The 25,148-nt window shown below is 41.0% G+C and overlaps 1 protein-coding gene and 1 non-coding gene across 2 annotated transcripts; both read right to left on the bottom strand.

Annotated features, from left to right (window-relative positions):
* Positions 1–25,148, bottom strand: HSPA9 (heat shock protein family A (Hsp70) member 9). The gene is made up of 17 exons (XM_042471839.1): positions 24,992–25,148; positions 21,801–21,859; positions 19,649–19,736; positions 19,380–19,561; positions 17,975–18,099; positions 17,020–17,093; positions 16,661–16,767; positions 15,190–15,352; positions 13,183–13,275; positions 12,017–12,226; positions 10,649–10,876; positions 9,718–9,822; positions 8,800–8,917; positions 7,549–7,643; positions 5,926–6,018; positions 3,686–3,826; positions 1–735 (listed from the first exon to the last, which is right to left on the bottom strand). Exons 1-17 carry the CDS (start codon positions 25,052–25,054, stop codon positions 667–669), a joined length of 2,013 nt encoding a protein of 670 aa, XP_042327773.1. The 5' UTR covers positions 25,055–25,148; the 3' UTR covers positions 1–666.
* Positions 8,191–8,257, bottom strand: LOC121920129. The gene has a single exon (XR_006101661.1). It is a non-coding gene; the product is annotated as a small nucleolar RNA SNORD63 (small nucleolar RNA).

Consider the following 25,148-nt stretch of genomic DNA (forward strand, 5'->3'; position numbering starts at 1 on the left):
CAAGAAAGAACAATTTTATTAATAAGGAAGCAGTGCTTCTGCAAGGAGGGAAGAGATGCTGGGCAGAGCAAAAAGCCTAGACAAGCAGTACATGGTGCTTTGGAGTAGCCTTACTTATAGTTACAGCTACAGTAAAACAACCCATTTCCTTTTAGACAAGGATACTAAATTAAGGTGCAAATTTGCATATTCTCTACCAAAGTAGATTAATCCCTGCCTCCTCTGAATCCAGGCCCCATTAATATCCCTTCATGCTGAAGCAGAAATCTGTTCCCAAAAGGAGTATCTGTTACTAAGGGTGGAACATACCATGCAGGCATCAAGAATCCTCACCCCACCATGGATTTGTGATATGGTTCCTAAACTTTCAGAAGTTACTGCTGCACTTATTCCTCTTTCTCAGAAGTAAGAACTCCACAAATCCTTAGGACACACTTGAAAATGTCACTGACCTTGGGGAGTTTTCTTGCATTAATTGATTTCTGTTGAATGATAATTACACAAGTAGACACCTTCACTAAATTTATACATTCAGGAAATTATGTATAGAATACTGCAAAAACACAGTAAGACATAAGTCTGCCCACAGCTGCTCAGGAAGTTCCCTTGCTTCCCAAGCTTTGGAACATTGTCCTCCTCCTGCTGCAATCTATGGAAGACTGCAAGTTACTGCTTTTCCTCTTTCTGATCGCCAGAGCTCCCCGAACTTCCAGAACTTTCCCGCTCTGATGCCATCTGGGGGGGAAAAAGTATATAGTGTTAAATGCAGCAAATCTGAGGCCCAATAACATTCTTTCTAATCTAACAAGCTGCTTTGGTATTAGGGAAGTTTTTATTTTCTTCTGTCAAGAACTGCCATCTGACTGGTCTATTTTGAAAAGCATTTTATTTTTTAAACTGTGATCATGGATATTAGTTCTGAAGACTCTTCGATACGAGGTACTGCTTTATTGCCTAAATACTCTAAACATACCAGATCCTGTCTGATTTTTGGAAGCTAAACAGGGTCAGCTCAGCTCTGGTTAATACTTGGGAGACTGCCAATGAATACCCAGTACTGTAGGCTGTATTTCAGAGGAAGGAACTGAATATACCATGCCTAAGAAAATCCTATAAAATTCATGGAATAACCATACGTTAACAAGCCATTAGAAGGCACATATACAGATAGTGTTTGCAGCCATCACAGGGGATGGCTATATTCCTAGAAAACCCTTAACTCTTTTAAGATAAAATATGATGAAAGGGCAGAACTACAAGTGCAAAACCCAGCATTCATCTCTAATCCACCAACTACATCTGGATGGTTGAATGATTCCCATTTCTGGTTTTGGCCATAGTCTCTAGGGTCCCATAAGAGGAGCGACAAAGACACTGCAAATAGGTATCAAAACGGCAGCAAAGAGGAGAATGTGCATAAGTAGAAGGGCCTTACTTGGCAGTGTCCATAAATAAAGTCCCCATAATTACCAGAAATTTACTTCCAGTGGCCAGTATGAAAATTCTTCCCATGTATTCACTCACAGAAACGTTACCTTTTTAAAAAAGCTACCAGCAATGGCGGTCATTTTTTTGACGTTCATAATTCGCCTGTCTGTAGTTATACTGATTAAATTTACATGTTAACAGAATTATCTCTAAAGACTCAGATAATGTGTCTGTAAGCCATATTTTCAAGTAGAGAGAATTCCTGATAAAGGATATCAGAGCAATAAGTTAACAGATGTTACTTCAGAGTACTTCAGTGGCCAGCTAGAACAATCACACTCATGTACTTTCTTATGAAGAAATTCAAGTGGTTTGGCTTGCCTGATGTCTTTTACTAATATTCTGGGGTTTGAATAATGAGAAAGACCATTTATACAATTTATAGAATCTGGATTATATTTGTAGACATTTCTAAACTTTTATAAAAAAGCCAACATAGCCATGTTGGCCATAAGAAAAAGTCACAAGTACATATCAATGTTGTTAATGTGCCTTCAAGTCATTTCCTATGGCAACCTATGGCAATCTTAAAGTGAAGCTATCATAGTGTTTTTTGACAAATTTCTTCACAAGGAGTTTACCATTGCCAACCTCCAAGGCCACCCAGTGAGTTTCTATGGCCAAGCTGGGATTCAAACCCTGCTCTCCAGAGTCATAATCCAATATAATAATATGTTTTATTTTTAATATTTCAATGTAACACTTTTATTAGGACCACCAGAAGGCCACAAAAATCTGAGACCTTATCAGCATAGCAAGCCTTTATGAAAAGGAATGGTTTGGGTTTTGTTTGTTTTTTGAGGGGTGGGAGGCTTCAGGAGAAAAGAAGGGGAATTCTGAATTGATGTTAAAATTCATGGTACCTGCACAAAGCCAGTATGGTGTAGTGGTCTGGGACCTTGGAAGACCAGGGTTCAAATCCCAGCTCAGCCATGGAAACTCACTGAGTGACCTTGGGCAAGTCACACACTCTCAGCATCAAGATGATGGCAATGACAACCCCCCCCCTGAAGAAACATGCCAAGAAAACCCCGTGATAGGGTTGCCATAAGTCAGAAATGAATGGAAGGCACACCACAAACCTGGATGATGTCCTGAGATGAAACCAGGGGAAGGGGGGTGGGGTGGGGTCCACAGACATTCAAATGAGGCTATGGCAGGTGATTAATTAAAAAAAACTTCACCTAACATAGCTACTGGCTAAGAACAGTCTCACTTTCTCTCTCCAATACTGAAGGTAGGGAAGTTGTTTTCATTTCAGATGGGAAACAGTTTACTTCTCTGATCACCCTTCAGAGATATATTATCAACATTAGATATGTTCTAAGGATCACAACCATTTTCAGCACCTCCCAATCCCATATCAGTAGTGCTAGGGAGATTAGCAAAAACTAAGTCACTTCTTCTTAATTTAAGAAAGTTTTAAAGGTACACTCACCAGAGGCTAATTTCAGCTGCAAAAGGTGCTTCTATGGCCCCTTTGTTTTGTTTTTATTATTGCTGTTTTAAATCCGGTTTGTAGAACTGAGGACTGCAAGGGACCCCTCAACAAGGGCAACATGATTCCCATTAACTATATACACATGATCTCTCCCTCCCCTTCAATGTATGTATCAGAATCAAGCAGATTCAGGGACTGAAAATCATGTTTGCACCCAAACAATAAATACGTAAATAAAGTAAGCTTTCCCAAATATACATATTAAGTCTGTACCACCCATGGGACCAGTCTTTCATTGGAAAATTGATTCAAAAAACATAATCTAACTTAGATAATGATTGTACAATTTAACCCACAAGATCATTTAGCCAGAAGTGAAAGTGGTCCTGTGATGTTGAAGAAAAGTCAAAAGTTGACATGTGATGTTTACACAGCATAAATGAGATAAATGAAGAAAACATTTATGTTTACGTTAATAAGTAGTTAGCTCCCCATCAATCTGAAACTGGTGACTGCAAGCAAATGTTTACTGAAGCTTTTCCATCATTCCTAAGGTCGGCTATGGCCTCATTTAACAGTCAGAGGAGTTTTTGCAGTGCCCAATAGTAGATCTCTTAACATTTTTTTACCTTTTGGTTGTGTTTGGATTCCTTTACTCTTTTGACCATTTTAAGATCACATGCCCAGACCCTTCTGACTCTGAAACTACCCCCTTTTCCCCTGCCCACCCAAATTTTCAACATGTTGCTTTCTTACCTTCTTATAGGCCATCTCAAAAAGTTTCAGGGATGCTTGCTGCAAGGTGGTTGCTGCCTGCCTGATGTTCTCGCCTGTTTCGCTATCTTTACGAGCCAACAGCTCTCTCATTTTTGCAATTTCTTCTTTCAGTTTGTTGCACTAAAAAGCAGTCAGAAAGCATGCCTATAATTATTTTTATTCTCTGTGAAAGGCAGATCGCAACCTAAATCAAGTAAACCAGGAAGACTATGAAGCCACAGTCTGCACCCATGGGTCAATAAACACATAAGGAAAGTACACTGCTGACATTAGCAAGTCTTGTGATCTTGGGGTCTCTTCAAGTCAGTGTAAGCGTAACAAATTCACACTTTCAGTAGTGAGGTGCTCCTTATGTAGCTTCTCTTGCTGATTACTAAAATCTACTACTCTGTTGTCCTGCAGAATTACTCCAGAACAACTTTGCTGTCCTGCTGCTTTTGGGAATGGCAGCACAAAGAAGAATGTAGCTTTGCATCAGCCTCTGTATCTTCTGCCAGTTTCTCTGCTCTCCTACTCTCCCTGCACCCCAATTCCTAATTCGGGAACTCAGAATGGGCTATACAGAAGGGACTACTTGTACCACATATACTTTCATACATCTAAAGCACAGGGCAGGTGGCTTAGATGCCTTTGAAGATGCTGTCTGAAGTGAATCATGATGACCAACCATGGTATCATAACAGTGGCCTCACCTATGTCTCTATTGGCTACTACCCAGGGATAGTACTACTTGTTCCCTTTGATCTGGATGAAGGGTGTTGAGGAATTCCCCCCTCCCCCTGAAGGCGATACACACAAGATTAGACTTACATAGCAAGCAGCACCCTATCAGTACCAAGGACAGAAAATGGCCTTCGTTTCACTAGGGTAGTCAGTCTGTTCCTGGACTGCAGGTAGGACTCATGTGATTGAATTCCCCTCCCAAAAAACAAAACAAAACTTCCCCACATAAATGGGGGGAAAACAAGCCAAGAAGAAAGACTAGTACAATTAATTCCAACCCGCTTGTTTTCAATATATTACAAACAAGTGTGTTTGGATTGAAACCTCAATCACCTAAACCCCATACTTAGTCCAAAGTGGCACCGTAGATTGAATACCTTAGTGAGAACCAGACAGAACAGAGTCTGTTCTTGCTGAACAGAGGCAGGAAAACTCTTGCATGTACCTGGATGAGTGATTGTCTGGAAATCCTATGTAACTCAGTATTATTTCTTTGGAGAGCATATGGAAGTGGAAGATGATTATAAAAAAATTAAATTGCTTTCTATATCACTGGTGCTTCAGCTAATTTTTAGACAGCAGCAAGCCAAGTGCACTGGCAAAACTAGTTAGCTGTAACATTATCAGGTGTGTGTGGGGAGGGAAGTGTTTATCTTCCTTCATTAGGTGAGCAGTAGCAAAACTAGCAACTAGGTGGAGAAAATTGTTTGAGATTTTAATGCTTGGCTTGTATTTGGCAGTGAGGATTTCAATTCAGCAAGGTTTGTAAATTCTAGGTAGATGATATGAATTCAAGTGACATCACTAGCTGTTAATGGAACAGTACTGGATACTGTGAAGTCCCCCCCTTCCACACACATACATTTGGATAATCAAGAGTCTGCTTTTTTCAGCATTACTTCTTCACATAAGGGATAGAACCCCATACCTGAATATTCATATAGTTATATATATTATTACCTATATTTTCTGGGGTTGCTATAAAGAGCATGGGTTGTTTAAAAGCTTCTCTCATTATGATAGCTTACTTACTATCTTCCGAAATGTAAGTTGTGCAGGTTCTGAATAAAGCAAGCAAACAAGTGAACTCTGGGGTGAAACAGACCACCCCAAAAGGGCAGTTTTAAGCCACCCCTTCCAAAGGTGGATTGAGGCCACAGCAACTGCACAGCACAGCCTCAATGTGCCTTGAAGCTGTCACAGCAAAAAGCCAGATTTTTACCCGCCACCACAGCTGGAAGCTGGCTTTAAGGTGCTCTGGCAACGTGTGGTGTATAAACACCATGCTGCCGGGGCACCCAGAAGCCAGACCATGTGTGGCAAGCTGGGTGGACTGAAGCCAGCTTCCAGGCATCTTGGGGCCACGTCCGTGCGCTCCATCCCAAGCTGGCTGGAAGCCAGCTTTTTATGCCAGTCTGTTCCGGCCCAAAGTCTATGTCCACTGAGTGAAACAAATCGATAATTGCTTTTATCACAAAGAATCAAATGATACCAACCTCATCAGCTGGCAGCTGATCTTTAAACTCTTCCATCTTGGATTCTGTATCATGGATAATTCCTTCTGCCATGTTCACAGCTTCAACACGTTCCTAAAAAAAGAACACTGATAAGATAAGTATGCAAAACCCTTAAAATGTCAATGGGGACTGGAAAGAACTAAACATTACTTGCAGACTTATTGGAAACTGCTCTATGCTTCCTTGAAGTTACTAATGTGAACGCTACATGACTCCTAATCATGTAGCCAAGATGTGGTCACAAACATACTGTGAAAAACCTAACAGAATCATAGAATAGGATCGTAGACTTGGAAGAGACCACAAGGGCCATCCAGTCCAACCCCCTGCCATGCAGAAACTGCCATGCAAAAAGATGATAGTATCTCAATAAAAGTGGGAGGCATGTGCTAACAGATTGTAATGTTTATATGTTATAAGATTTATTTACAAGTAGACCATATAGACTATGTGATATAAGCAGTTTGTATTTTCAATTCATAACTGAAAATCTGTAGTCTTAATGTACTTTGGTGACAGCAACTACATATAGTGAGGAGACTGTAGTTTTTCAAAAACATTCCTACTGATAACAGATGTACCACAGATACATTGTATTGTCATGGCACTCACACCGATTTTTTCACAGAAAAGGTACCATACTCAAGTGGGAAGACATGCTATAGCAAAGACTGAAATCTTTCATGATAACAGCTTTACATAATTCATTCAATGTCCCAGCTAGTCCTTCTGTTCATAAAAAAATAGTGTCCTCATGAATCTGTTTTGTTTCCCCCAGGTTTTTGAGATCTGCTACTGTTAGTAGCTTTGGCTTTGAGCAGACTTGGTGTTACTACAGTTGTGAGTTCAATCCTGAGGGGCTTCAAGGTCAACTCAACCTTCCATCCTTTCGGAGGTCGGTAAAATAATTACCCAGCTTGTTGGAGGCAAATGGCTTACGCGTTGTGAACCACTTAGAGACTGCTTAGTTCAGTATGAAGTGGTATAGAAATGGAAATACTATTCTTATTTGTACTTTTATACCAGCAGTTCGCAACTTGTGGGTCGTGAACCTTTTGGGAGTCAAACAACCCTTTCACAGGAGTTGCTGAAGACCATCAGAAAACACATATTTCTGATGGTCTTAGGAACCAAGACACCGCTTCTCTATGGTTGGAGGTCACCACAACATGAGGAACTGTATTAAAGGGTCGCAACATTAGGAAGGTTGAGAACTACTGCCAGATTGTTTGATTAGAGTATATGAAGTATATCCTACAACTTCAGCAGAAGCAGAGTCTGTATAAAAAGACTCTACTTCAGCTGAAGTTGTAGGATATACCTCATATACTCTAACCAAACAATCTGGAAACTTTCAATCCAAAATCATCATCATGTAACTTACAGAAAACTGACTATTTATAAGCTATGTAACTATTCTGCAATATGTCTGAAAAAAACTTTGCAAGATTAGTGAATGCAATATGCAGTTGCACTGTTTTACCACAAAAATTATCATAGACATAAACTGCTGACTTTTATTTGGCATCAGAGCTGTTAACTCCACCTTTATAAAAGATGCAGCTGCATTAGAAATAAAGATTTTACCCTGATAAACATTACCTTTTTTCGTCTGTCTTCTTCTGCATATTTCTCAGCATTCTTCACCATATTCTCAATATCATCTTTGCTAAGACCACCAGAAGACTGTATCACAACTGTAATGTGAAATGAGGGGAAAAATCCAGTTTACACAACATTATTTTCAACCCTTGTTTTAATGTTTACTCACAGGCAATCTTCCTCACATGGTACACTTCAAATATCTTGAACTACAACTCCTACCAACCCCAACTAGCATGGCTGTAAATTGTAGTCCAACACATCTGAAAGACATCATAGTGGGACCATTTGCCCTGGGTTAACAGATAAGCATTTGTTAGCATATATCTCATTTTAAATGTAATTACCAGACATTTATCTGTGTCCGCACATTGTTAGCACAGCTAGTGCTAACTAGCTAAGGCTAAGCATTCAGAATTCTTGGTTCTACATGTGGAGTTTAAGAGAAGGCAGCAATGACATGAACTCCACAATTAGTGTGTTTTGTCCTTTATTTTTTTAAAAAAATGACAGCTTGCCTTTCATTTAAGAACCACATCCTTCTTGCATAATCTAACTTTTTCTAACACCTCAGATGCTCTGTCATAATTAGGAACAGATTCTGTATTCCCAAAGACCTGGCAGGCCAGCTTCCTAACTGTGTGTGCTCAGTCATCAATCTTCCACATAAGTTTTCAGAATGAGGCGTTGATAGATTGCATCACAGCACACACTAATCTGTCACTGGCCAGCAACCAAACTTCAGACATCTCATCAAATGCTTCAAGAAAAAGGAAAGCTCAGATTGGAAGTGCAGTTCTAAATGATCACCTAGTTCACAAGCAGCTTTCTTCTAGAATAGGGCAGGGCAACCGTAGAGGGAATGGAGGCATTCCCTCAGCCATCTGCAAGCTGCACAGCCACTTCGCGGAAGACTAGAAGTAAACTGATGACCCTTGTAATATTTTTTTTTTGGGGGGGGGGAGTAGTGGAGGGCAAAGGAAGTCAAGCTGCCATATTTTTGTGGCAGTCTTTTCTGTTGTATTTTTCAGCACTTCTACCCCATATAAACTGGGTTTAGAGGATGCAAAATGTAACGTTCCCAAGGGTCACATTTGGCTCACTGGTATTTTCTACACCTTCATTCTAGATTTACTCCTTTGCTCAAGCTTTTAAGTGTGTGTGTTCATGGGTTACCCCCAAACACTAGACTGCAACCACATTTTTTTCATCCATCCTCCTCTTTAAAGAAGTAAATAACCATGCACTCACTCTGTTGCTCCCGTCCTGTGCCTTTGTCTTTTGCAGACACGTGAACAATTCCATTGGCATCAATGTCAAAAGTCACCTCAATCTGGGGTACTCCCCTTGGAGCTGGTGGAATCCCAACCTGGAATCACAAAATACTCTGTTGATAACGCTAAAGAGATCCAGTTATTAATAAACTTTGATGCTATGAGCATTCTAGGCTTGAACTTGTGGCTGAATTTATTATTTACTAAAGCAGCCTGCTACAACAGTCTCTATCTACTCCCTATTCTTCAGAGTCTATATAACTGGTAACATAGTTACGTAAGCTCATTAGGGACAGCTTTGTAACAACTATGGCAACTGGCAGAAATGCCATGTCTTGTTCCAAACCATAAGAGAAGCAAAAGAAAACCCATTTGTTGACCACAGCTATATTGAAGGAGGGCTGAAGGACAGGGGTAATAGACTTGCTTGGCATTCAAAAGGCCCTAGGTATCCACTAGGCAGGACTGGAATGATTCTGCTTGAAACCTTGATGAACTGTGGCCAATAAGTATAAGGCAACACTGATCTAGATGGAACAATGCTTAAAACTGGTACAAAACAGCTCCTTGTGCTGTAACTACACCCCTGAGTAGGGTACAGATGCAACTTGAGTAGAGTCTCCAATTTATATTAGAAAAACAACAGACAGACAACACCTGCTAGAGCATTCTTTAAAAAAATAACAGAACAGCAGTTTGAACATTATTGAAGGCACTAGTGACTTTATAGGGTTCGGCTTAAAAAAAGAGGACCTCTTATCAGCACTGTTTCATAAGAGTTTATGGTTTTTTGCAGAGATGTTTTGCCAAGCTAACAGGCAGTGAACTGGCATTCCACAGTTTTATAACTATTACTGTAGACAAAAATATGCCTTCACATCAGACATTAACATACCAAAGTAAACTGGCCAAGCAGTTTATTGTCCGCAGCCATTTCCCTTTCACCCTGATGGACTTTGATTTCCACCTGAGTCTGTCCATCGGCTGCTGTAGAAAATACCTATGGAAGAGAAACATATTTAATACCAGTGGTGTTATGTGGCAATGTTCTATAGCTAAACGTTTGGAGGCAAAGACAAAGTACTTAAGACAATCAAGCCAAAATATAAGTTTTGACTATAAGTTTATTTCTTTTTATCCTGTTAGCATATGAGAAGTAAACACAGACAAACACAGAATTAAATTCCAGAAAAACTATCATCTACCTTACAGCCGTAAAACAAGGCAGCATCCCCAGTGGACTGTCAGCCTTGCCACCACCTCATATCTTATGTGAGCTTCTCTTGAATATAACTGGCCACAGTCTACTGATTATGCCATGAATACAGGTGTCAAAAGCTACTGCTATAGTGTGGTAAACCCATATTTTCAGATTATTTTAAATGTTATGAGCAAAACCCTATCATCTAACACCAATCTGTTAGAGAGAACGAGAGAGAAATGATAAGCAAGACCACTCCACTTCTGCTGAAAGGACCAGATTTGCTGGACCAGTCCTCTCTCCAAAGCCGATTACAAGAGTTACTATTTAACTTTAGGATTTGGCCTGAATGACCCTTTCCCACTTCTTTCTGATGTTTCTTTTACGCTGTATGCCTGAAAGCAAAGATTTGGTTTTCACTGATTACATGCAAACTATTCTGCAAGCTTTTCAGTTGCAAAGCAGGATAAATATGCCTTTAATAATAGTTCAACAGAGAAACATTCTGGTCTTAGGTGAACAACTGTACAGGATAAAGCAGGGTAAGAAATACAGTGAAAAAGTACAGAAAAGAACCCAAAGGACATTTTAGACAAAGCAATATTCAGATCACTGTCCTTCTCACCTGACTCTTCTTGGTTGGAATGGTTGTGTTCCTATTGATCAGCTTAGTAAATACACCCCCCAGAGTCTCAATTCCAAGAGAAAGAGGAGTCACATCAAGCAGGAGCACATCAGTAACATCCCCAGCCAAGACACCTCCTTGGATGGCAGCACCAATAGCAACAGCTTCATCAGGATTAACTGCTTTGCTAGGAGCACGACCAAACATATCCTGTACAGTCTGCTGCACCTGAATAAAAACACACAGAACAGTAATACAGACAGAAACAGTTACACAATATTCAATAATGCCATTTCAATTCACTCCCAGTTGACAAAATTGCCAGAACTAGTGTAGTGTAGTGGTTTGAGTGTTGGACTACAATTCTGGTGACTGGGGTTCAATTCCCAGCTTGGCCATGAAACCCACTGGGTGACCTTGGGCAAGCCACATGCTCTCAGCCTCAGAGGAAGACAACGGCAAACCTCTACTGAACAAATCTTGCCAAGAAAACCCCATGAAAGGCTCACCTTAGGGTTGCCATAAGTCAGAAACGACTTGAAGGCACACACCACTAATACAGACAAATTGCCAGTATCTTCCTGTTGTGGCAATATACAACGTACACTGCTATCTATTACCAATAAGGAGCAGAAGCCTTGAAATTTGCTGTGCAAGACAAGCATCATATCTCACAGGAGCCAAACACAGCTGTCCCATATGCACCCAGCCGAAAACCTTATGGGATTTTTGTCCCTTTGCCTCATAGCTACCTTTACATAATTATATTTTGCAAAGTGCTAGGACTGAACCTTGCAAGACAGACATATGGCAAGAGCAGTGTGGTCAAAACATTTATCCACAAACAAAAAATGTAACAGGAAACTTAATAGATGTGAGAAAATCTAAAAAGAAAATGACAGCTTGAAAACAGGGGTTTCCATTATCATGATGTCAATGCTTTTCTTCCATCTACATTACAATCAGGGATAGGTCCTGCTTTCAGACTGAAGAATGTTCAAAAGAGGGTATTTTACCCTTTCCCTCATACAGAGCTCTTTGAAGTATCCTTCCACATAGCACAGAAAAGGGTACTTGAAAGTAGCTAAAAACCTCCAAACAGCCCTTAAATCTGAGAATGAAAACCTTATATCAAAGCTACTTAGATTTCAGATGTAACAAAATATTTCATGCATAAGAGTTACAAAAACAACATATGCTTCACTGTGTCAAGGGTAATACTGACTTTTACACCAACCCTCTCCACTGATTAACACATTTCATTAACTTTTGCTGTTTTTTTAAGAGCCAGGCAAGGTCCAAAGGGCACCACATTGGCTCCAGGATGATGAGATTCAAGTATCTCAAGTCACAGGGAATCTAGTATACCTTTGGCATTCTGGTCATACCGCCAACCAAGATAACTTCGCCAATGTCACTCTTGCTGACTTCAGCATCTTGCATGGCTTTCTGGCAAGGTGCAACTGTCCTTCTGATCAGATCAGCTACAATCCCTTCAAACTGAGAGCGAGACAGCTTCATATTCAAATGCTTTGGTCCTGAAGCATCCATTGTAAGGTATGGCAAGTTGATGTCTGTCTGCAATACAAAGAACATCAAGTATTAGAAATAATGCAGGAAGAAATTATCAACCAAATTTCTTGGAACAGCAGTAGACTTTTCATCAGATCTTCAAAGGTACCATCTAAGAATCTAAGATCTACAAGCAAAGGATTATTGGCAGTTCCACTAATGCATATGGCTCTATGAAGGCTGCAAGACTTTCAAGATCTGGCTTCACATTTGTGGAACAGTCTTCCTTTGCACCTCTGGCTGGAGAAGGCTCTCACTTGCTTTCATAAAGGGTTGAAGACCTTCCTTTTCAATTTGCTTGACTGAGTTGCTGAGTGTGCCTAAGGTGACCAAGATGGGTAGTGACTGATAAGGAGTTTGTTTTCAGTATATATTATTTTAGTATTTTATAGTGTCTTGTTTTGTCGTACATTTTATATTATATATATTTGATGTTCCGTCCTTTTGAGGAAAGGGTATTATAAATAAATGTTATTATAAAGCATCTACTTTGTTGTTCTTGTGCATTCCATGCAAGTAATGCAATTTCAAACTATAATGCATTTATTATAGCTGTTAAAGTGGAATAAATACTTCAGTGACTATTCTCAAAGGTACCAGTTTTGGGAAGGGGAATTAAATGTGCTCAATGTCCCTAGCAATCTGATTGATCCATTGATAATTGCTCTTAGCAATCTCAAGTAAAATCAAGAATGTCCACATTTCTTAATCAAAAGTAGCACATGTTACTATCAACCTTAGTCCAAGCTCTCATGTTATAGATGTAACAGAACTTAAACAAGTAACTATCTTGCCAAAGCACCAAGCACATCTATAGGATCACTAGACACTTCACAGTTTGCTTTTAAAGTGCTACAATGGGACTGAGCAACAGCTTTACATCATTCTCAAACTAAAGAAATCCAGGAATCAATATTGGAAAGGATCCATATGAAAACATAATGGTAGCGTGAGTTGATCACCTGGACTGAAGAAGAGAGTTCACATTTCGCTTTTTCAGAGGCTTCCCTCACTCTCTGTAGAGCCATGTTATCTTTCATTAAATCAACGCCTGTCTGAAAAAAAGAACAAACACAGCCATGCTCTTTTATAGGTGGAATAAAGGATGCAAAAACATCCCCACAACCTGTTGTATATTCAATATTCAAACCAGCTCTTCATGAGCAAACGTTTTCTTGAGCAACCCTCAAAATATTAAAGAACATAAGTACTGTAGCAGTATCAGTTCTACTGCACTACAGACAACTTAAGAGACTTTGTAGCAAACATGGTCTAACATATAAGATCTACTGGGCTTGAGACAAATTTCTGAATTGTGATACATTGTCGAGTTTTTGATAAGTGAAACTGGGAACCTTTTTCAGATCTAATCTAGTTACAGCCCAGTAACTGAACACCTATCAACCCTAAGTTAACTATGGAGCAAAGCAGACTGGCACAATACACCAGCTTTGGGGATGCAGGGAGGAATGACGTTTACATGACGCATGCCCCAAAGCTGCTCTCAGCGGGCAGCGTTACGGTGCTCTGGCAGCGCAATATTTATATGCCACAGGAGTGCCGAAAAGCTGCTGCTGTAGCGCAAAAGCCGACTTTTTGCCAGATCAAAATAGAGTGGCGTTCTGCCACTTCTTTTTGAGCCAGCAAGGCTGTGGCCCCGATACAGTGTTCAAAGGTGTGGAATCAAGCTGCCCCTTTAGGGCCATCTGTTTCAACCCTATGCTTTTATTTCAGCTGCAGAAAAGAAAGAATACCTCATCATGGTTACAAAATCAAAAAGGATATATCAAAATTTGTGTCTAAATAAAACTAGCAGAACCTATTATCAACTGTTTAAAGCAGGGCTGGGGAGTAGTGGTCATTTTGGGCTTACTCCTTGTCCTACTCCGGAGTAAGATATTTTTTCTTAATGTTATGTTGACTCCTACTCCTGTAAAAACCTTTTACTCCTACTCCTGCTCCTACTCCCCAGCCTCGGGGAAAAGTCCCAGTTGCTATGCAAGGCTGACATGTGTGTGAGTGCGTAAGTGTCCCTCTTTGCCTCCCTGTGCCTTTCCCAGTGCAATATAATTTGGGCGGTATCCAGACCGGCACTTTGCACTGGCCTGGATATGTCCTAGGGTTGCCTCAGGGCGTCTTTTACAGACGCCCCGCAACCCCAGCATGTAACCACGGCATCAAAATGGTGGCGCCCTGTCTACATGGGCGCTGCCATTATGACGGCACGGCGCGACGTGCATGCACTTGTGGCGCCCTATCAGCAGCACCGAAAGGAGCTCCGAAACAGAGCTCCTTTCGCTGCATGTATCGCTGGTGCAGCCTTTAAACAACCGCACCAGCGATACGGAAGAGAAAGTGGCCGAGTGGCCCCTTTCTCTCTTTCCTCACCGCTGTTGGGGTGTCCGTGGGGCATGAAGCCCAAAGGACATCTCTTTCCAGGCCGCAGGGAAGCGGCGTTTACTGCTTCCCCAAAGCCTGCAGAAGTGGTGGATCAGGGCCTCCAGGCCTGCTGCTCCTACTCCCCAGCCCTGGTTTAAAGTAAACATAGGGCTCATACAGACAGGCCAAAATAAAGCTGCTTCAGGTCTTTTTTATCATATGTCAAAGTATCTGAAGTTATATATATCTCATTCATAGTTCTTAGGAAGGAACTACAGCACACATGCCTACCACCATATCATGAGATATTTATGAAAACATATTCATTTTACAGAGACTGTCATCTCTGTGCTGTGCTCACAAGACAGAAATATACTTTGTGGAAGACTTAGTTGCTGGATGGTTTCAACAAGACCAATGGTAAGAGGAAGGAAAAAAAATGCCTTTATTGTGAAAAATCAGCAGGGGGTTGCTAATTAACTCAAAAGTTTGTTGGCAGCTGTATCTTTAAGATTGGATTAACCTCACACTTCAAAAAATCAACAGACGTAGCTTTCTGAAAACCAAACTGAGAAATGTGAATTACTCACCTCTCTTTTGAACTCTTTTACAATATGTTGTAACAATGCCTGATCGAAATCTTCACCACCCAAGAAAGTGTCACCATTAGTAGATTTGACTTCAAAAACTCCCTTCTGAATTTCCAAGATAGAAATATCAAAAGTGCCACCACCCAAGTCATAGACTGCAATACTAGATGAAAGAAAACATACACATCATCACTTAATGTGTCCATACAGCATGGGGTATGTCAACTCTTCAACTATCTGCAAGGAGTTAAGTGTTAACTGCCCCTTCAACCACTTTTAATCTAAAAATCTAATTCCTCTTTCAGCAACTTTTAATTGAAAAGGACCTCCATTATCAGTATCATCTGTTCAACCTTATTTTGATAAATAACTGGTAAAAACTGGAATATCTTAGAAAAGAAAGGGAACAACAGTAACAAGAATATGGCTCAATTATAAGAGAAATGGTGGACTTTTCAATAGTCACCATTCAAAACTCCTGAATGTTAAGCAGATGTATTAAAAAAGGAATGCTGCCAGTCTGAAGTTTCGCCCTACATCTCTGATGAAACAGATCTATCTTTCCCGATATTAAACACACAAGAACTTTTTATTTGAAAGGTTAGTTATCAATCTTCCATCATCCCTGCTTGCCTCAAAATTCCAGGAAGCACTCCTATTGTCCTAATAATATCAACATGCAGCAATACTCAGAAGCTGGCAGCTAGAGGAGCCAATAGTTTTATTAGATCTATTGGACAATGAAGCATAAGAGCTCAGGCTTCCTGAAGATATGAAGTAGTAATAATAATAACAACAACAACAACAACAACAATAACAATTTATTTGTATTCCGCTTAATCTCAGGGAATCCAAGCAGATTACAGCAGTAAAATAATAAGAGAAATGCATTAAAAATTCCAAAATCCTCAACTCTCCCCCCAGCATAAAAACACAATCAAGTCCTAAAAAGAGATTAAACCAAAAAAGAAAAATTAAAAACATCAATGTACAAATACATTAATATGAGATAAATTTTTTTCAGATGGAGTCCGGGTAGGGTAACAGATAAAAGATGGAGGATGAAAGAAGAGAGGAGCGGAGGCAGGTCAGCAAGGGTGTTCTAGTCTGGAAAGGCCTGCTGGAAGAATTCCATCTTAATAGCCTTCTTGAAGGTTTCCAAGGTGGTAATCTGATGGATCCCGTCCAGCAGGTCATTCCAGAGTCTAGGAGCGGCTGATGAAAAAGATCTCTGGGACACTGCTGAAAGTCTAGTCCTCTTAAGTTATAGTAGATTCTTCCCAGTAGAAAGAAGAGTGCGGGGTGGATTATATGGGAGAAGGCACTTCTGCAAGAAGTCAGGACCCAAGCCATGTAGGGCTTTAAAGTTAAAACCAACACCTTGTACCTTGCCCGGAAACTAACAGTCAGCCAGTGGGGAGATTTTACAAAGTAGAATTGTTAAAATCATATAGAATAACTAGATGCTTACACTTTGTCTTCAGCCTTGTCTAACCCATAGGCCAGAGCTGCAGCAGTGGGCTCATTTATCACTCTCAGAACATTGAGTCCAGCAATCTGTCCTGCATCTTTAGTTGCCTTGAAAGAAGAGGGAAGCAAATTAAATATTGTTTGTTCATATATAGATCCAGATTTGATTCCAATTATTACTCCACAACATACTAACTCTCATATAGTATATGCAAGTCTCAATGCCTTTTAAGACCTAGCAAAACATTTTTACAGAGTAACATATACAGAAAACTGTCCTGAACATTCTCTTTCTGACAAACAAAAGATAATGGGAAACAGATACAGAGATCACAGAAACTCGGATTTCAGCAACCTTACCTGCCTTTGAGAATCATTGAAATAAGCAGGGACTGTAATTACAGCATTTTTTGCAGGATGTCCCAAGTAGTTTTCTAGAAAGCAAGCAGAAAGTGTCTGTAAGAACAAACCAGTCAATTGTATCTTGGATGCAGAGTGCTGGCTGCATTACTGAAATATGCGTCACTATATTTCTAACTAGAAGTTTTCAGTGCATTTTCCTTTGAATTATCTGTATATTATTACTTAAAATTTTAACTGTTACAGCCACAGCATCACAAAGGAATGTACCAACAATAGCAAAGGCAAGATAGCAAGATATAACAGACATAGGAATACAGTCAGCCTTTTCTACACAGAGGCTTGCCATCCACGGATTCGAGTATCTGCAGTTGACCCCATCCCATTCCCCTCAACAGCAGTGAATGTATGTGCCATACCATCATTGAAAACAACAGGACTTGAGGTCACATGGTTTTTGGCATTAATGGGGAAGGGAGTCCAAAACAGGATACAAAGGGGCAACTGTATTAGCCATTATCCAAATACATATAGAATACTTTCAAAAATTGCTCTGAAACACAAACTAATTACAAATCCCAGTTACAGACACCACTGTAAAGTCTTCAAGCTTCATCTGGACCCCATAAAAAAGGAGCAACACAACTGGATGCTCCATAGCTATCAGAAGACAATTTAACAATACACCAGTTTTTTTTGTATATATTTTGAATCCTATGTATCGATGGAACTGTCACATATTTTTGCAAAAATTAATTATGAATACACAGGATGTTTTGTGTGCAACCTTTTTGTATTATTTATGGAGAAAACTGACAGTTTGCCCTTCCTCTAAGGAGCTGAGAGTGGCACACAGGAAACAATCTTATTTTTTTCCTGCCACCTCTGCCTTGTGAGTAGCTTAGACTGGGGATAATGATTAGGCATAGCCACATAAACATTCTTCTGTACAAACCTGCAGTTTCTTTCATTTTCATTAATATGAAGGCACCAATCTGACTTGGAGAATACAACTTTCCATGAGCTTCTACCCAGGCATCACCATTACTGGCACGGACAATTTTAAAAGGAACGTTCTTGCTAAAAGCATAAGTATTTACAAGAAGTTAGGATCCACAGCAGCAAATTCTTTAGAAATATTATTCCAAGCATTCTAATGGTATTACTCATGAAATGGGAATCAATCCTAGCAGATGCAACATTTAACACTACAAAGTGATTCCTAAAGGCTAATATTGTATATACGCCCCAATAATAATATAGGAGCAGTTGTCACTGTTTTCCCACTACAACAGCTGCTCTCTATTCCCCCTTCCAACATTCAAACAACTGATTCTGAAACTGTAAAAAATAGTCCTTCCAAACAGTTTTAACAATGGACCTGACTTAACAAATATCTCTGTTTTGTCTCCGAAACAGAGATTTCATTTTCTCTTTTTCCCAGAAAAGAGAAAGTGGGAAGCATTGTAAAATCCATAGAAACAGGGAAATTGCATATGCTACCATCTCACAAGAATTCCTCTCTCTCCAAATAATAAAATGTGCAGCTATTTACAAATTTGTCATTTTTCTATATTTCTCCCATGCAATAAGCTACTTTCACTACTGTACTCAGATATATGAAAATACTGAGTTATCTTCACATATTTCAATTCAGTTTTAGACCAAAAGAAGGGAAGTTCTTGTCTTCAGGACTAATCTGGCCCACAGAACTTCAAAAGCAGTTCAGACCATGCAGTATGTTGGAATTAACAGGATGGATTTCTCTCCCAGCTTATCTCCCCTCAAAGATAAACAGTGGAGATTCCCAACTCTGCTTTACTTTTCCTGACTTGGAATGGTACAGTGGGGTAAAATCATTCCCTGGCTCAGCCACATGGCTTATGAAGTGGCCCTAAAATTGTGTGGTTTTGTCCACATTGCAGTTTCTCCAGCTGGGGATGATGTGGCATGAGCAAAGCTGCTCTGGTCAACTCAGGGAGGAAGTATGGCCCTGTCCCTTGATATCAAGCCCACAGATGTCCCCCTTCCAGACAGTTACGGTTCTTTCACACACTTTAGGCCATTTCTGAGTTATATAACCCATGGCACAATGGTTTGAACATTGGACCAAAACTCTGGACCAAGGTTTTATTCATTCCCACTCAGCCATGAATGCCCACAGGGTAACCTTGGGCAAGTCTCAGCCCCATAAAATCCCATGATAAGTTTGTTTTAGGGTTGCCATAAGTCAGAAATGACTTGAAGGCACACAACAACAAAACTTAAAGACACCTGTAGATAATGTACCTACACAAGTATAAAAGACTATAATTCCCATAAACATGTTTAGATTATTTTTTTTTAAAAAAATTGCTTACATATCTTTCTGCACTTCTGCATCGTCATATCGCCGCCCAATTAACCGTTTTGTGGCATAGAAGGTATTGGGCGGATTAGTTACAGCCTGCCGCTTAGCTGGCATGCCAACCAATCGCTCGCCATCATTTGAAAATGCTACAACAGAAGGGGTAGTTCTGGCACCTTCTGAGTTTTCCAGCACCTGTGTAAGAGAAAATTATTAATTGGTAACAGCAATTGGAAGGATAAATCAACAACTCAAAAAAGAGGCCAATTATTTTGCACTCACTTTTGCTTGCTTTCCTTCCATGACTGCCACACAGGAGTTGGTTGTGCCAAGATCAATACCAATGACAGCACCTTTGATTGCTTCTGAGCTGAAAGATGAAGGATTAAAGGTTTGCCATCTAGGTTAAGGTAACTGATTATTACTTTTCTAGCAAATGAAGATCTGCTTCCAAAACACTAAGCTAATATAAGCATACAGATAGGTACACAGAAACAAGCAATAGGATGGAGACTGGCATACAATTTACTCTTGGTATTCCCATGGATTTGGTTCCATGCCCTGGCATGGATACCATAATCTGTGGATGCTCAAGTGCCATTGTACATAATAGTGTAGTAAAATGGTGTCCTTCGTATAAAATCAAGGTTTGCTTTTTGGATTTAAAAAAAAATATATTTTCAAGCTATGGATGGTGGAATCCATGGATGCAGAATCCGTACATATGGAGGGCCAACTTCTAGCAGGAGAGATATAAATCTGCTCCTACTTCCTGAGAGAAAGAGCTGTTCTTCCATACATATACATTAGGAGCCAGTGAGACCTTCCTAATGTCACCCAATATCTGGAAGGCCACAAATGCTTCTATCCCTATCTTAATAGGCAAATGAAATTTCTGTGTTGGAGGCAGTACCATATATGTTAACGTTAGCCCAGATTGGTACACAAAATGGCAACATCCCCATAGAAATTGGAGGTATCAGTGGACTTAGAAGCAGCCCGATGTGGGCAAACTATTAAAAAAAAGCTGTACGAAGAAAACAATCCTAAAAAGAAACCCTGAACAACTCAATAAAGACTTAAATGTCCTCAGCAGCCATAGAATACTAACTGCTGGTGGTGGAGTGATGGAGGAAAAAATGGTGAAAAGAAACAGATTGGCTGGCACAGTTGTACCTCTGAATAATAAATGCTGGAGAAAAGGGGGGCGGGGAGTGTCACCAACTTTGTGTGGTGCTTGTACAGACATTTGATTTGTCAGTTAGGACCAGATAATAACACTTGATCTGATTCCACAGAATTCCTATGTCCTAATTTCACCTATTCACTATTCAACCATGTTCCTACCTTTAGTTTTAATAGGAATATTTGACATGTCTGAAACCATGAGATATTCACAAAGACAGTGATCCACAATCAGCACACAATTTAAACAGTCAAGTATAACACTGCAACAACAAAACTACTCTTGTCTGAATCCTTAACAAACATCTCTATCCACCTTGAATAATGGCAGCATTTTCCCCTGTGGTTTTCTGTAATCATCTTTATCCAACACTCAGAACCAAAATAATTCACTATTCTTCCTCTAACCATCCAATTCCTCACTTTTAATCCCTGCACTGATTTTGGTTCTCCATGCTCTCATGGTCATCTATGCTCCAGTTATCTATGACCTTGCTCTCCCCCTTTCTCCATTCTTAATACATCCCCTTCCCACTTGTGACCTTTGCTCATCCAGCTATCATGTGAAAGCCTCCTGCTCTCAAAAAACCATGACCTTTCTCTTTTGCTGTTTCTTAGGCACAGAGTAAATGCCAGACATGCTTGCTTTTTTCACATCTCTTTGCAATGCCCATTTATGAAGGCTTTTGCATATCTTGTACCCCTCACATAACTATAACTACTCTTCTTTTAATGCCCCACTTTCCCCTTTTCTTTTTATCGACATACGCTTCCCAGAGAAGAGATTATATCACAACTCTTGTGAAGGGTACGGAATTCACAAATACATCTTGGACTCTGGACATGGAAATGCTTATTCATCTGCACCACAAAAGTAAGTCAAGTTGTGTGTAGGATTTTCAATATATATCGCCATTTCAACAACTCAAAATCAGTAACTGCTGGTTTGTTCAAGTACACTACTGTCCTGATCTTGGAGGGAGAGGAAGAGACAGACACAGCTCTATCATGCCTAGATCCAGAAGAAGATGAAAGGCATTCCCTCCATTCCAATTGCAACTGCCCTGGCCTCAGAAGGAGAGAAAAACAGGCAGTATCTGCTGGACTTAATTCCCTCTCCCATTGCCACTGCTTTTTCCTAGTGTGTCTGCCTTATTTAGATTGTTGGTCTGAGGGCAGGGGCCTGTTGTACACCACTCTGAGAGCCTCTTTTGATGAAGAGCAGGATATAAATATTCTAGATACTTACGCATATTTCCTGCTTGCTACTGCTCTGAGGATATCTTGACTTAACCCATCCCAGATAACCTATAGAAGAAGAAGAAAAAAGCTTACAAAATGTGTTTTTGAAGAGCTGTTTGTAATGAGATTGTGACAATTTGCATAATCTCTGTTAATTCTTTTAAACCATAAAACACGTCCCCTAGCAAAGTAAATTATATTAGAAAAATGCATCCGTTGAGCAAAACCTTGGCAAGCATGCTAGTTTACTCTAGCGGGGAAGCCATAAAAAGTGCTAGACTGAAATCCCAGCCCTGTGTATATTTACTCTGAGGGAAATCCCAGCAAGCTCAATAGTATTCTCTCCCATTTAAGCATATGGAAGACTATACTCTCAAGTCCTCAAGCTCTATCAAGAAAATATCTCTTAAAGTTCCACATTCCATAGATAGTTTTTCTATATGTATGGCAGCATGCTAAAAAAACAAAACCCAATACTTTTACCTTCATGTGCATCCAATCCAAGAAGTTTCCCAAATAACATTTACAACAGTTTTGTGATAATATTGGCCTGTTACAGACTGCCAAAATAAAGCTGCTTCGGGTCTTTTTGGAGGTATGCTATTTAAATGATGCATGCACCCTAAGAATCCGGAAGCTGCACCAAAAGCTGCACTCCAGTGCTTAGGAATGGAGTGTGGCTTTGGCGCGACCTCCGGACTCTTAGGACCCATGCATCATTTAAATAGCATACCTCCAAAGAGACCTGAAGCAGCTTTATTTTGGCAGTCTGTAACAGGCCCACATCTCCTTACATGCTAGATACATACAATGGCAAAAATATAGCCTCCATGTTTAAACGCAGTATACATCTGAATTGCAGATGCCAGCACAAGAGCAAATGACAAGGAAGTATCGATGCCTCAGTTTTCCTTGGGGCACCTTAAGAAACATTGGTCCTGCTGCTGAGGCTCAAAAGACTGGACCTTCAGGCCAAAGCAAAACTCAAGTAGAGCAAACCCACCAAGTCAGTTATGGTGTCTCTAAGGTCCAAAAAACACTGCAGAAATAATCTGGTTTGAGACTGCTTTAACTGCCCTGGCTCAGTGATACGGAATCCTGGGAGTTGTAGTTTATTGTGGGACCAGAGCTCTCTGACAGAGAAGACTAAATGTCTCACAAAATTACAAATCCCAGGATTCCATAGCATTAAGCGAGGGCGCTTTCACAGGGGTCATGCAGGTCTAATTCTAGCGAATGTGCAGGGCACACTGTAATAATATGGTGAGAGCAGAGAGCGAGCCAGTGTAATCTCCCATGGAAGGGATTCCCAGAGGTTGGGAGCAGCCACTGAGAAGACTCTCTCTCATGTCCTCATCAGGAGAGCCTGGGACCGAGAGAAAGCATTCTTCCCCTGAAGACCTTAGTATTTGGACAAGTTCTAATGGGGAGATGGTTTCCAGGAACAATTCAAAGTGATGGTTGTGACCTGTAAAGCTCTACACGGCTTGTGTGTGTGTGTTGTGTGTATCTCCAAGTCATTTCTGACTTATGGCAACCCTAAGGTGATCCTATCATGGGGTTTTCTTTGCAAGATTTGTTCAGAAGAGGTTTGCCATTGCCTTCCCCTGAGGCTGAGAGAATATTGGGAGGCATGGTCTCTCAAATAACCTGAACCAGTGTGGTGTACTATGAGTCTGGAGACCAAGGTTCAATTCCTCACTTGGCCATGAAGCCCACCTTGTGACCTTGGGTAACTCACATGCTCTCAGCCCCAGGAAAGGCAATGTCAAACCGCCACTGAACAAATCATGCCAACAAAACCCGGCCTTGAGGCCACCATAAGTCAGAAATGACTTTAAAGAACACAACAGCCTAAAAACCTCAGCTTCCAGAAACCTCAGCTATCTTGAGCAAAGGTCTGGGATTCTGGGAGCAGAAGTTCAAAGCATCCAGAAGGCCAGAGTTTGAGAATCAGTGCTCAAAAGTATGTGCAGCATGGCATATTTATTTAGTGTATTTATACCCTTCTCTTCAGCCAGAAAGGCTCTCAGAGCAGCTTACAGATAGTTAATTAGACATTTCCCTGCCCTTGGTCTTACAATCTAAAAAGACATGACACAAAAGGAGAAGGGAATGGCACTGGGAAGGAGAATAAGTCCAGCAGTTCTTCTCTCCCTCTGAGGCTTGGCAGATGGACTGAAGGGAAGGCTTGTTTTCTTACTATAGGCAAGGCCTGGTGGAGCTGGGCCTCCCTTTCTCTCCAAGGCCAAATGATGGCAGATGGTATGGAGGAAGGCCTCGTTTTCTTACTTTAGGCCAGGACTAATGAAGCTTGGCCTGCCTCTCTCCCCCTCCAGGCCTCTGAGAGGGGGAGAGAGAGGCTCAGCTTTATCAGGCCTGACCTAAAGAAGAGCCCTCCCTCCATGCCATCTGAAGGGAGGGCTCTTCTTCTTACTTTAGGCTAGGCTTGATTAATCTGGCTAGCCTTTCTCTCCCTCTGAGGCCGAATGATGTCAGAAGGCATGGTGGGAGGGCTCTTCTTCTTCTTACTTTAGGCCAGGCCTGATGAAACTGGGCCTGCCTTTCTCTCCCTTTGAAACCGAATGATGTCAGATGACACGGATGGAGGGCTCTTCTTTAGGCCAGGCCTGCTAAAGCTGAGCCTCTCTCTCTCCCCCTCTGAGGCCTGGACCATGGCAGATACACCATCCCTTCCCAGCCATCATGAAAACCCTCCCTGGGTGACCTTGGCCAAAGAGTCACACTCTCTCAGCCTCAGTGGAAACCCCCTCTGAAGAAACTTTTTTTGGTCAAGAAAACCCCATGATAGGGTCGCCATAGGTCAGAAAAGGCACACAAAACACACACACACAGAAGCAGTGTAGCACTTTATATAGGTCATGACCAGCACTTTTGAGTTTATTTATTTACTTATTGATATATTTTAATGTATTTAATTTTTTTTATGTCGCCTTTCTCCCAAAAAGGGACCCAAGGCGGTTCACAAGAACTCAGGATCGTGGCTGAGAGCGCGCCCCCTCAGCAACACCAGACAGAAGAGAATTACTGTATTTATTACTACTCTTGCGAGGGGTCTCCCAACGCCCCTGGCTCCCCTGGCCCCGCCCCTCCCGCGCGCCGTGGGTGGCCCAACCGTCCTTCCTCGCGCTCCCCTGCCCCCCCCTCCCTCAGCCCCCCTCCCAGCGCGCGCTTCACCTGGGCGGGGCCGCAGGGGGTCCCTCCGCGGCGTAGAACCATTAGGCGCGCGACGCTCAACATGGTGGCAGCAGCAACGAGGAGAGGAACAAAAAAAAGAGGTGCGCGCAGCCACTCGCAGTTACTTTCTGGAAGCCTCTGGCCCACGTGGGTGCAG

The sequence above is a fragment of the Sceloporus undulatus genome, chromosome 1 (assembly GCF_019175285.1).
Source record: "Sceloporus undulatus isolate JIND9_A2432 ecotype Alabama chromosome 1, SceUnd_v1.1, whole genome shotgun sequence".
Lineage (NCBI taxonomy): Eukaryota > Metazoa > Chordata > Lepidosauria > Squamata > Phrynosomatidae > Sceloporus > Sceloporus undulatus.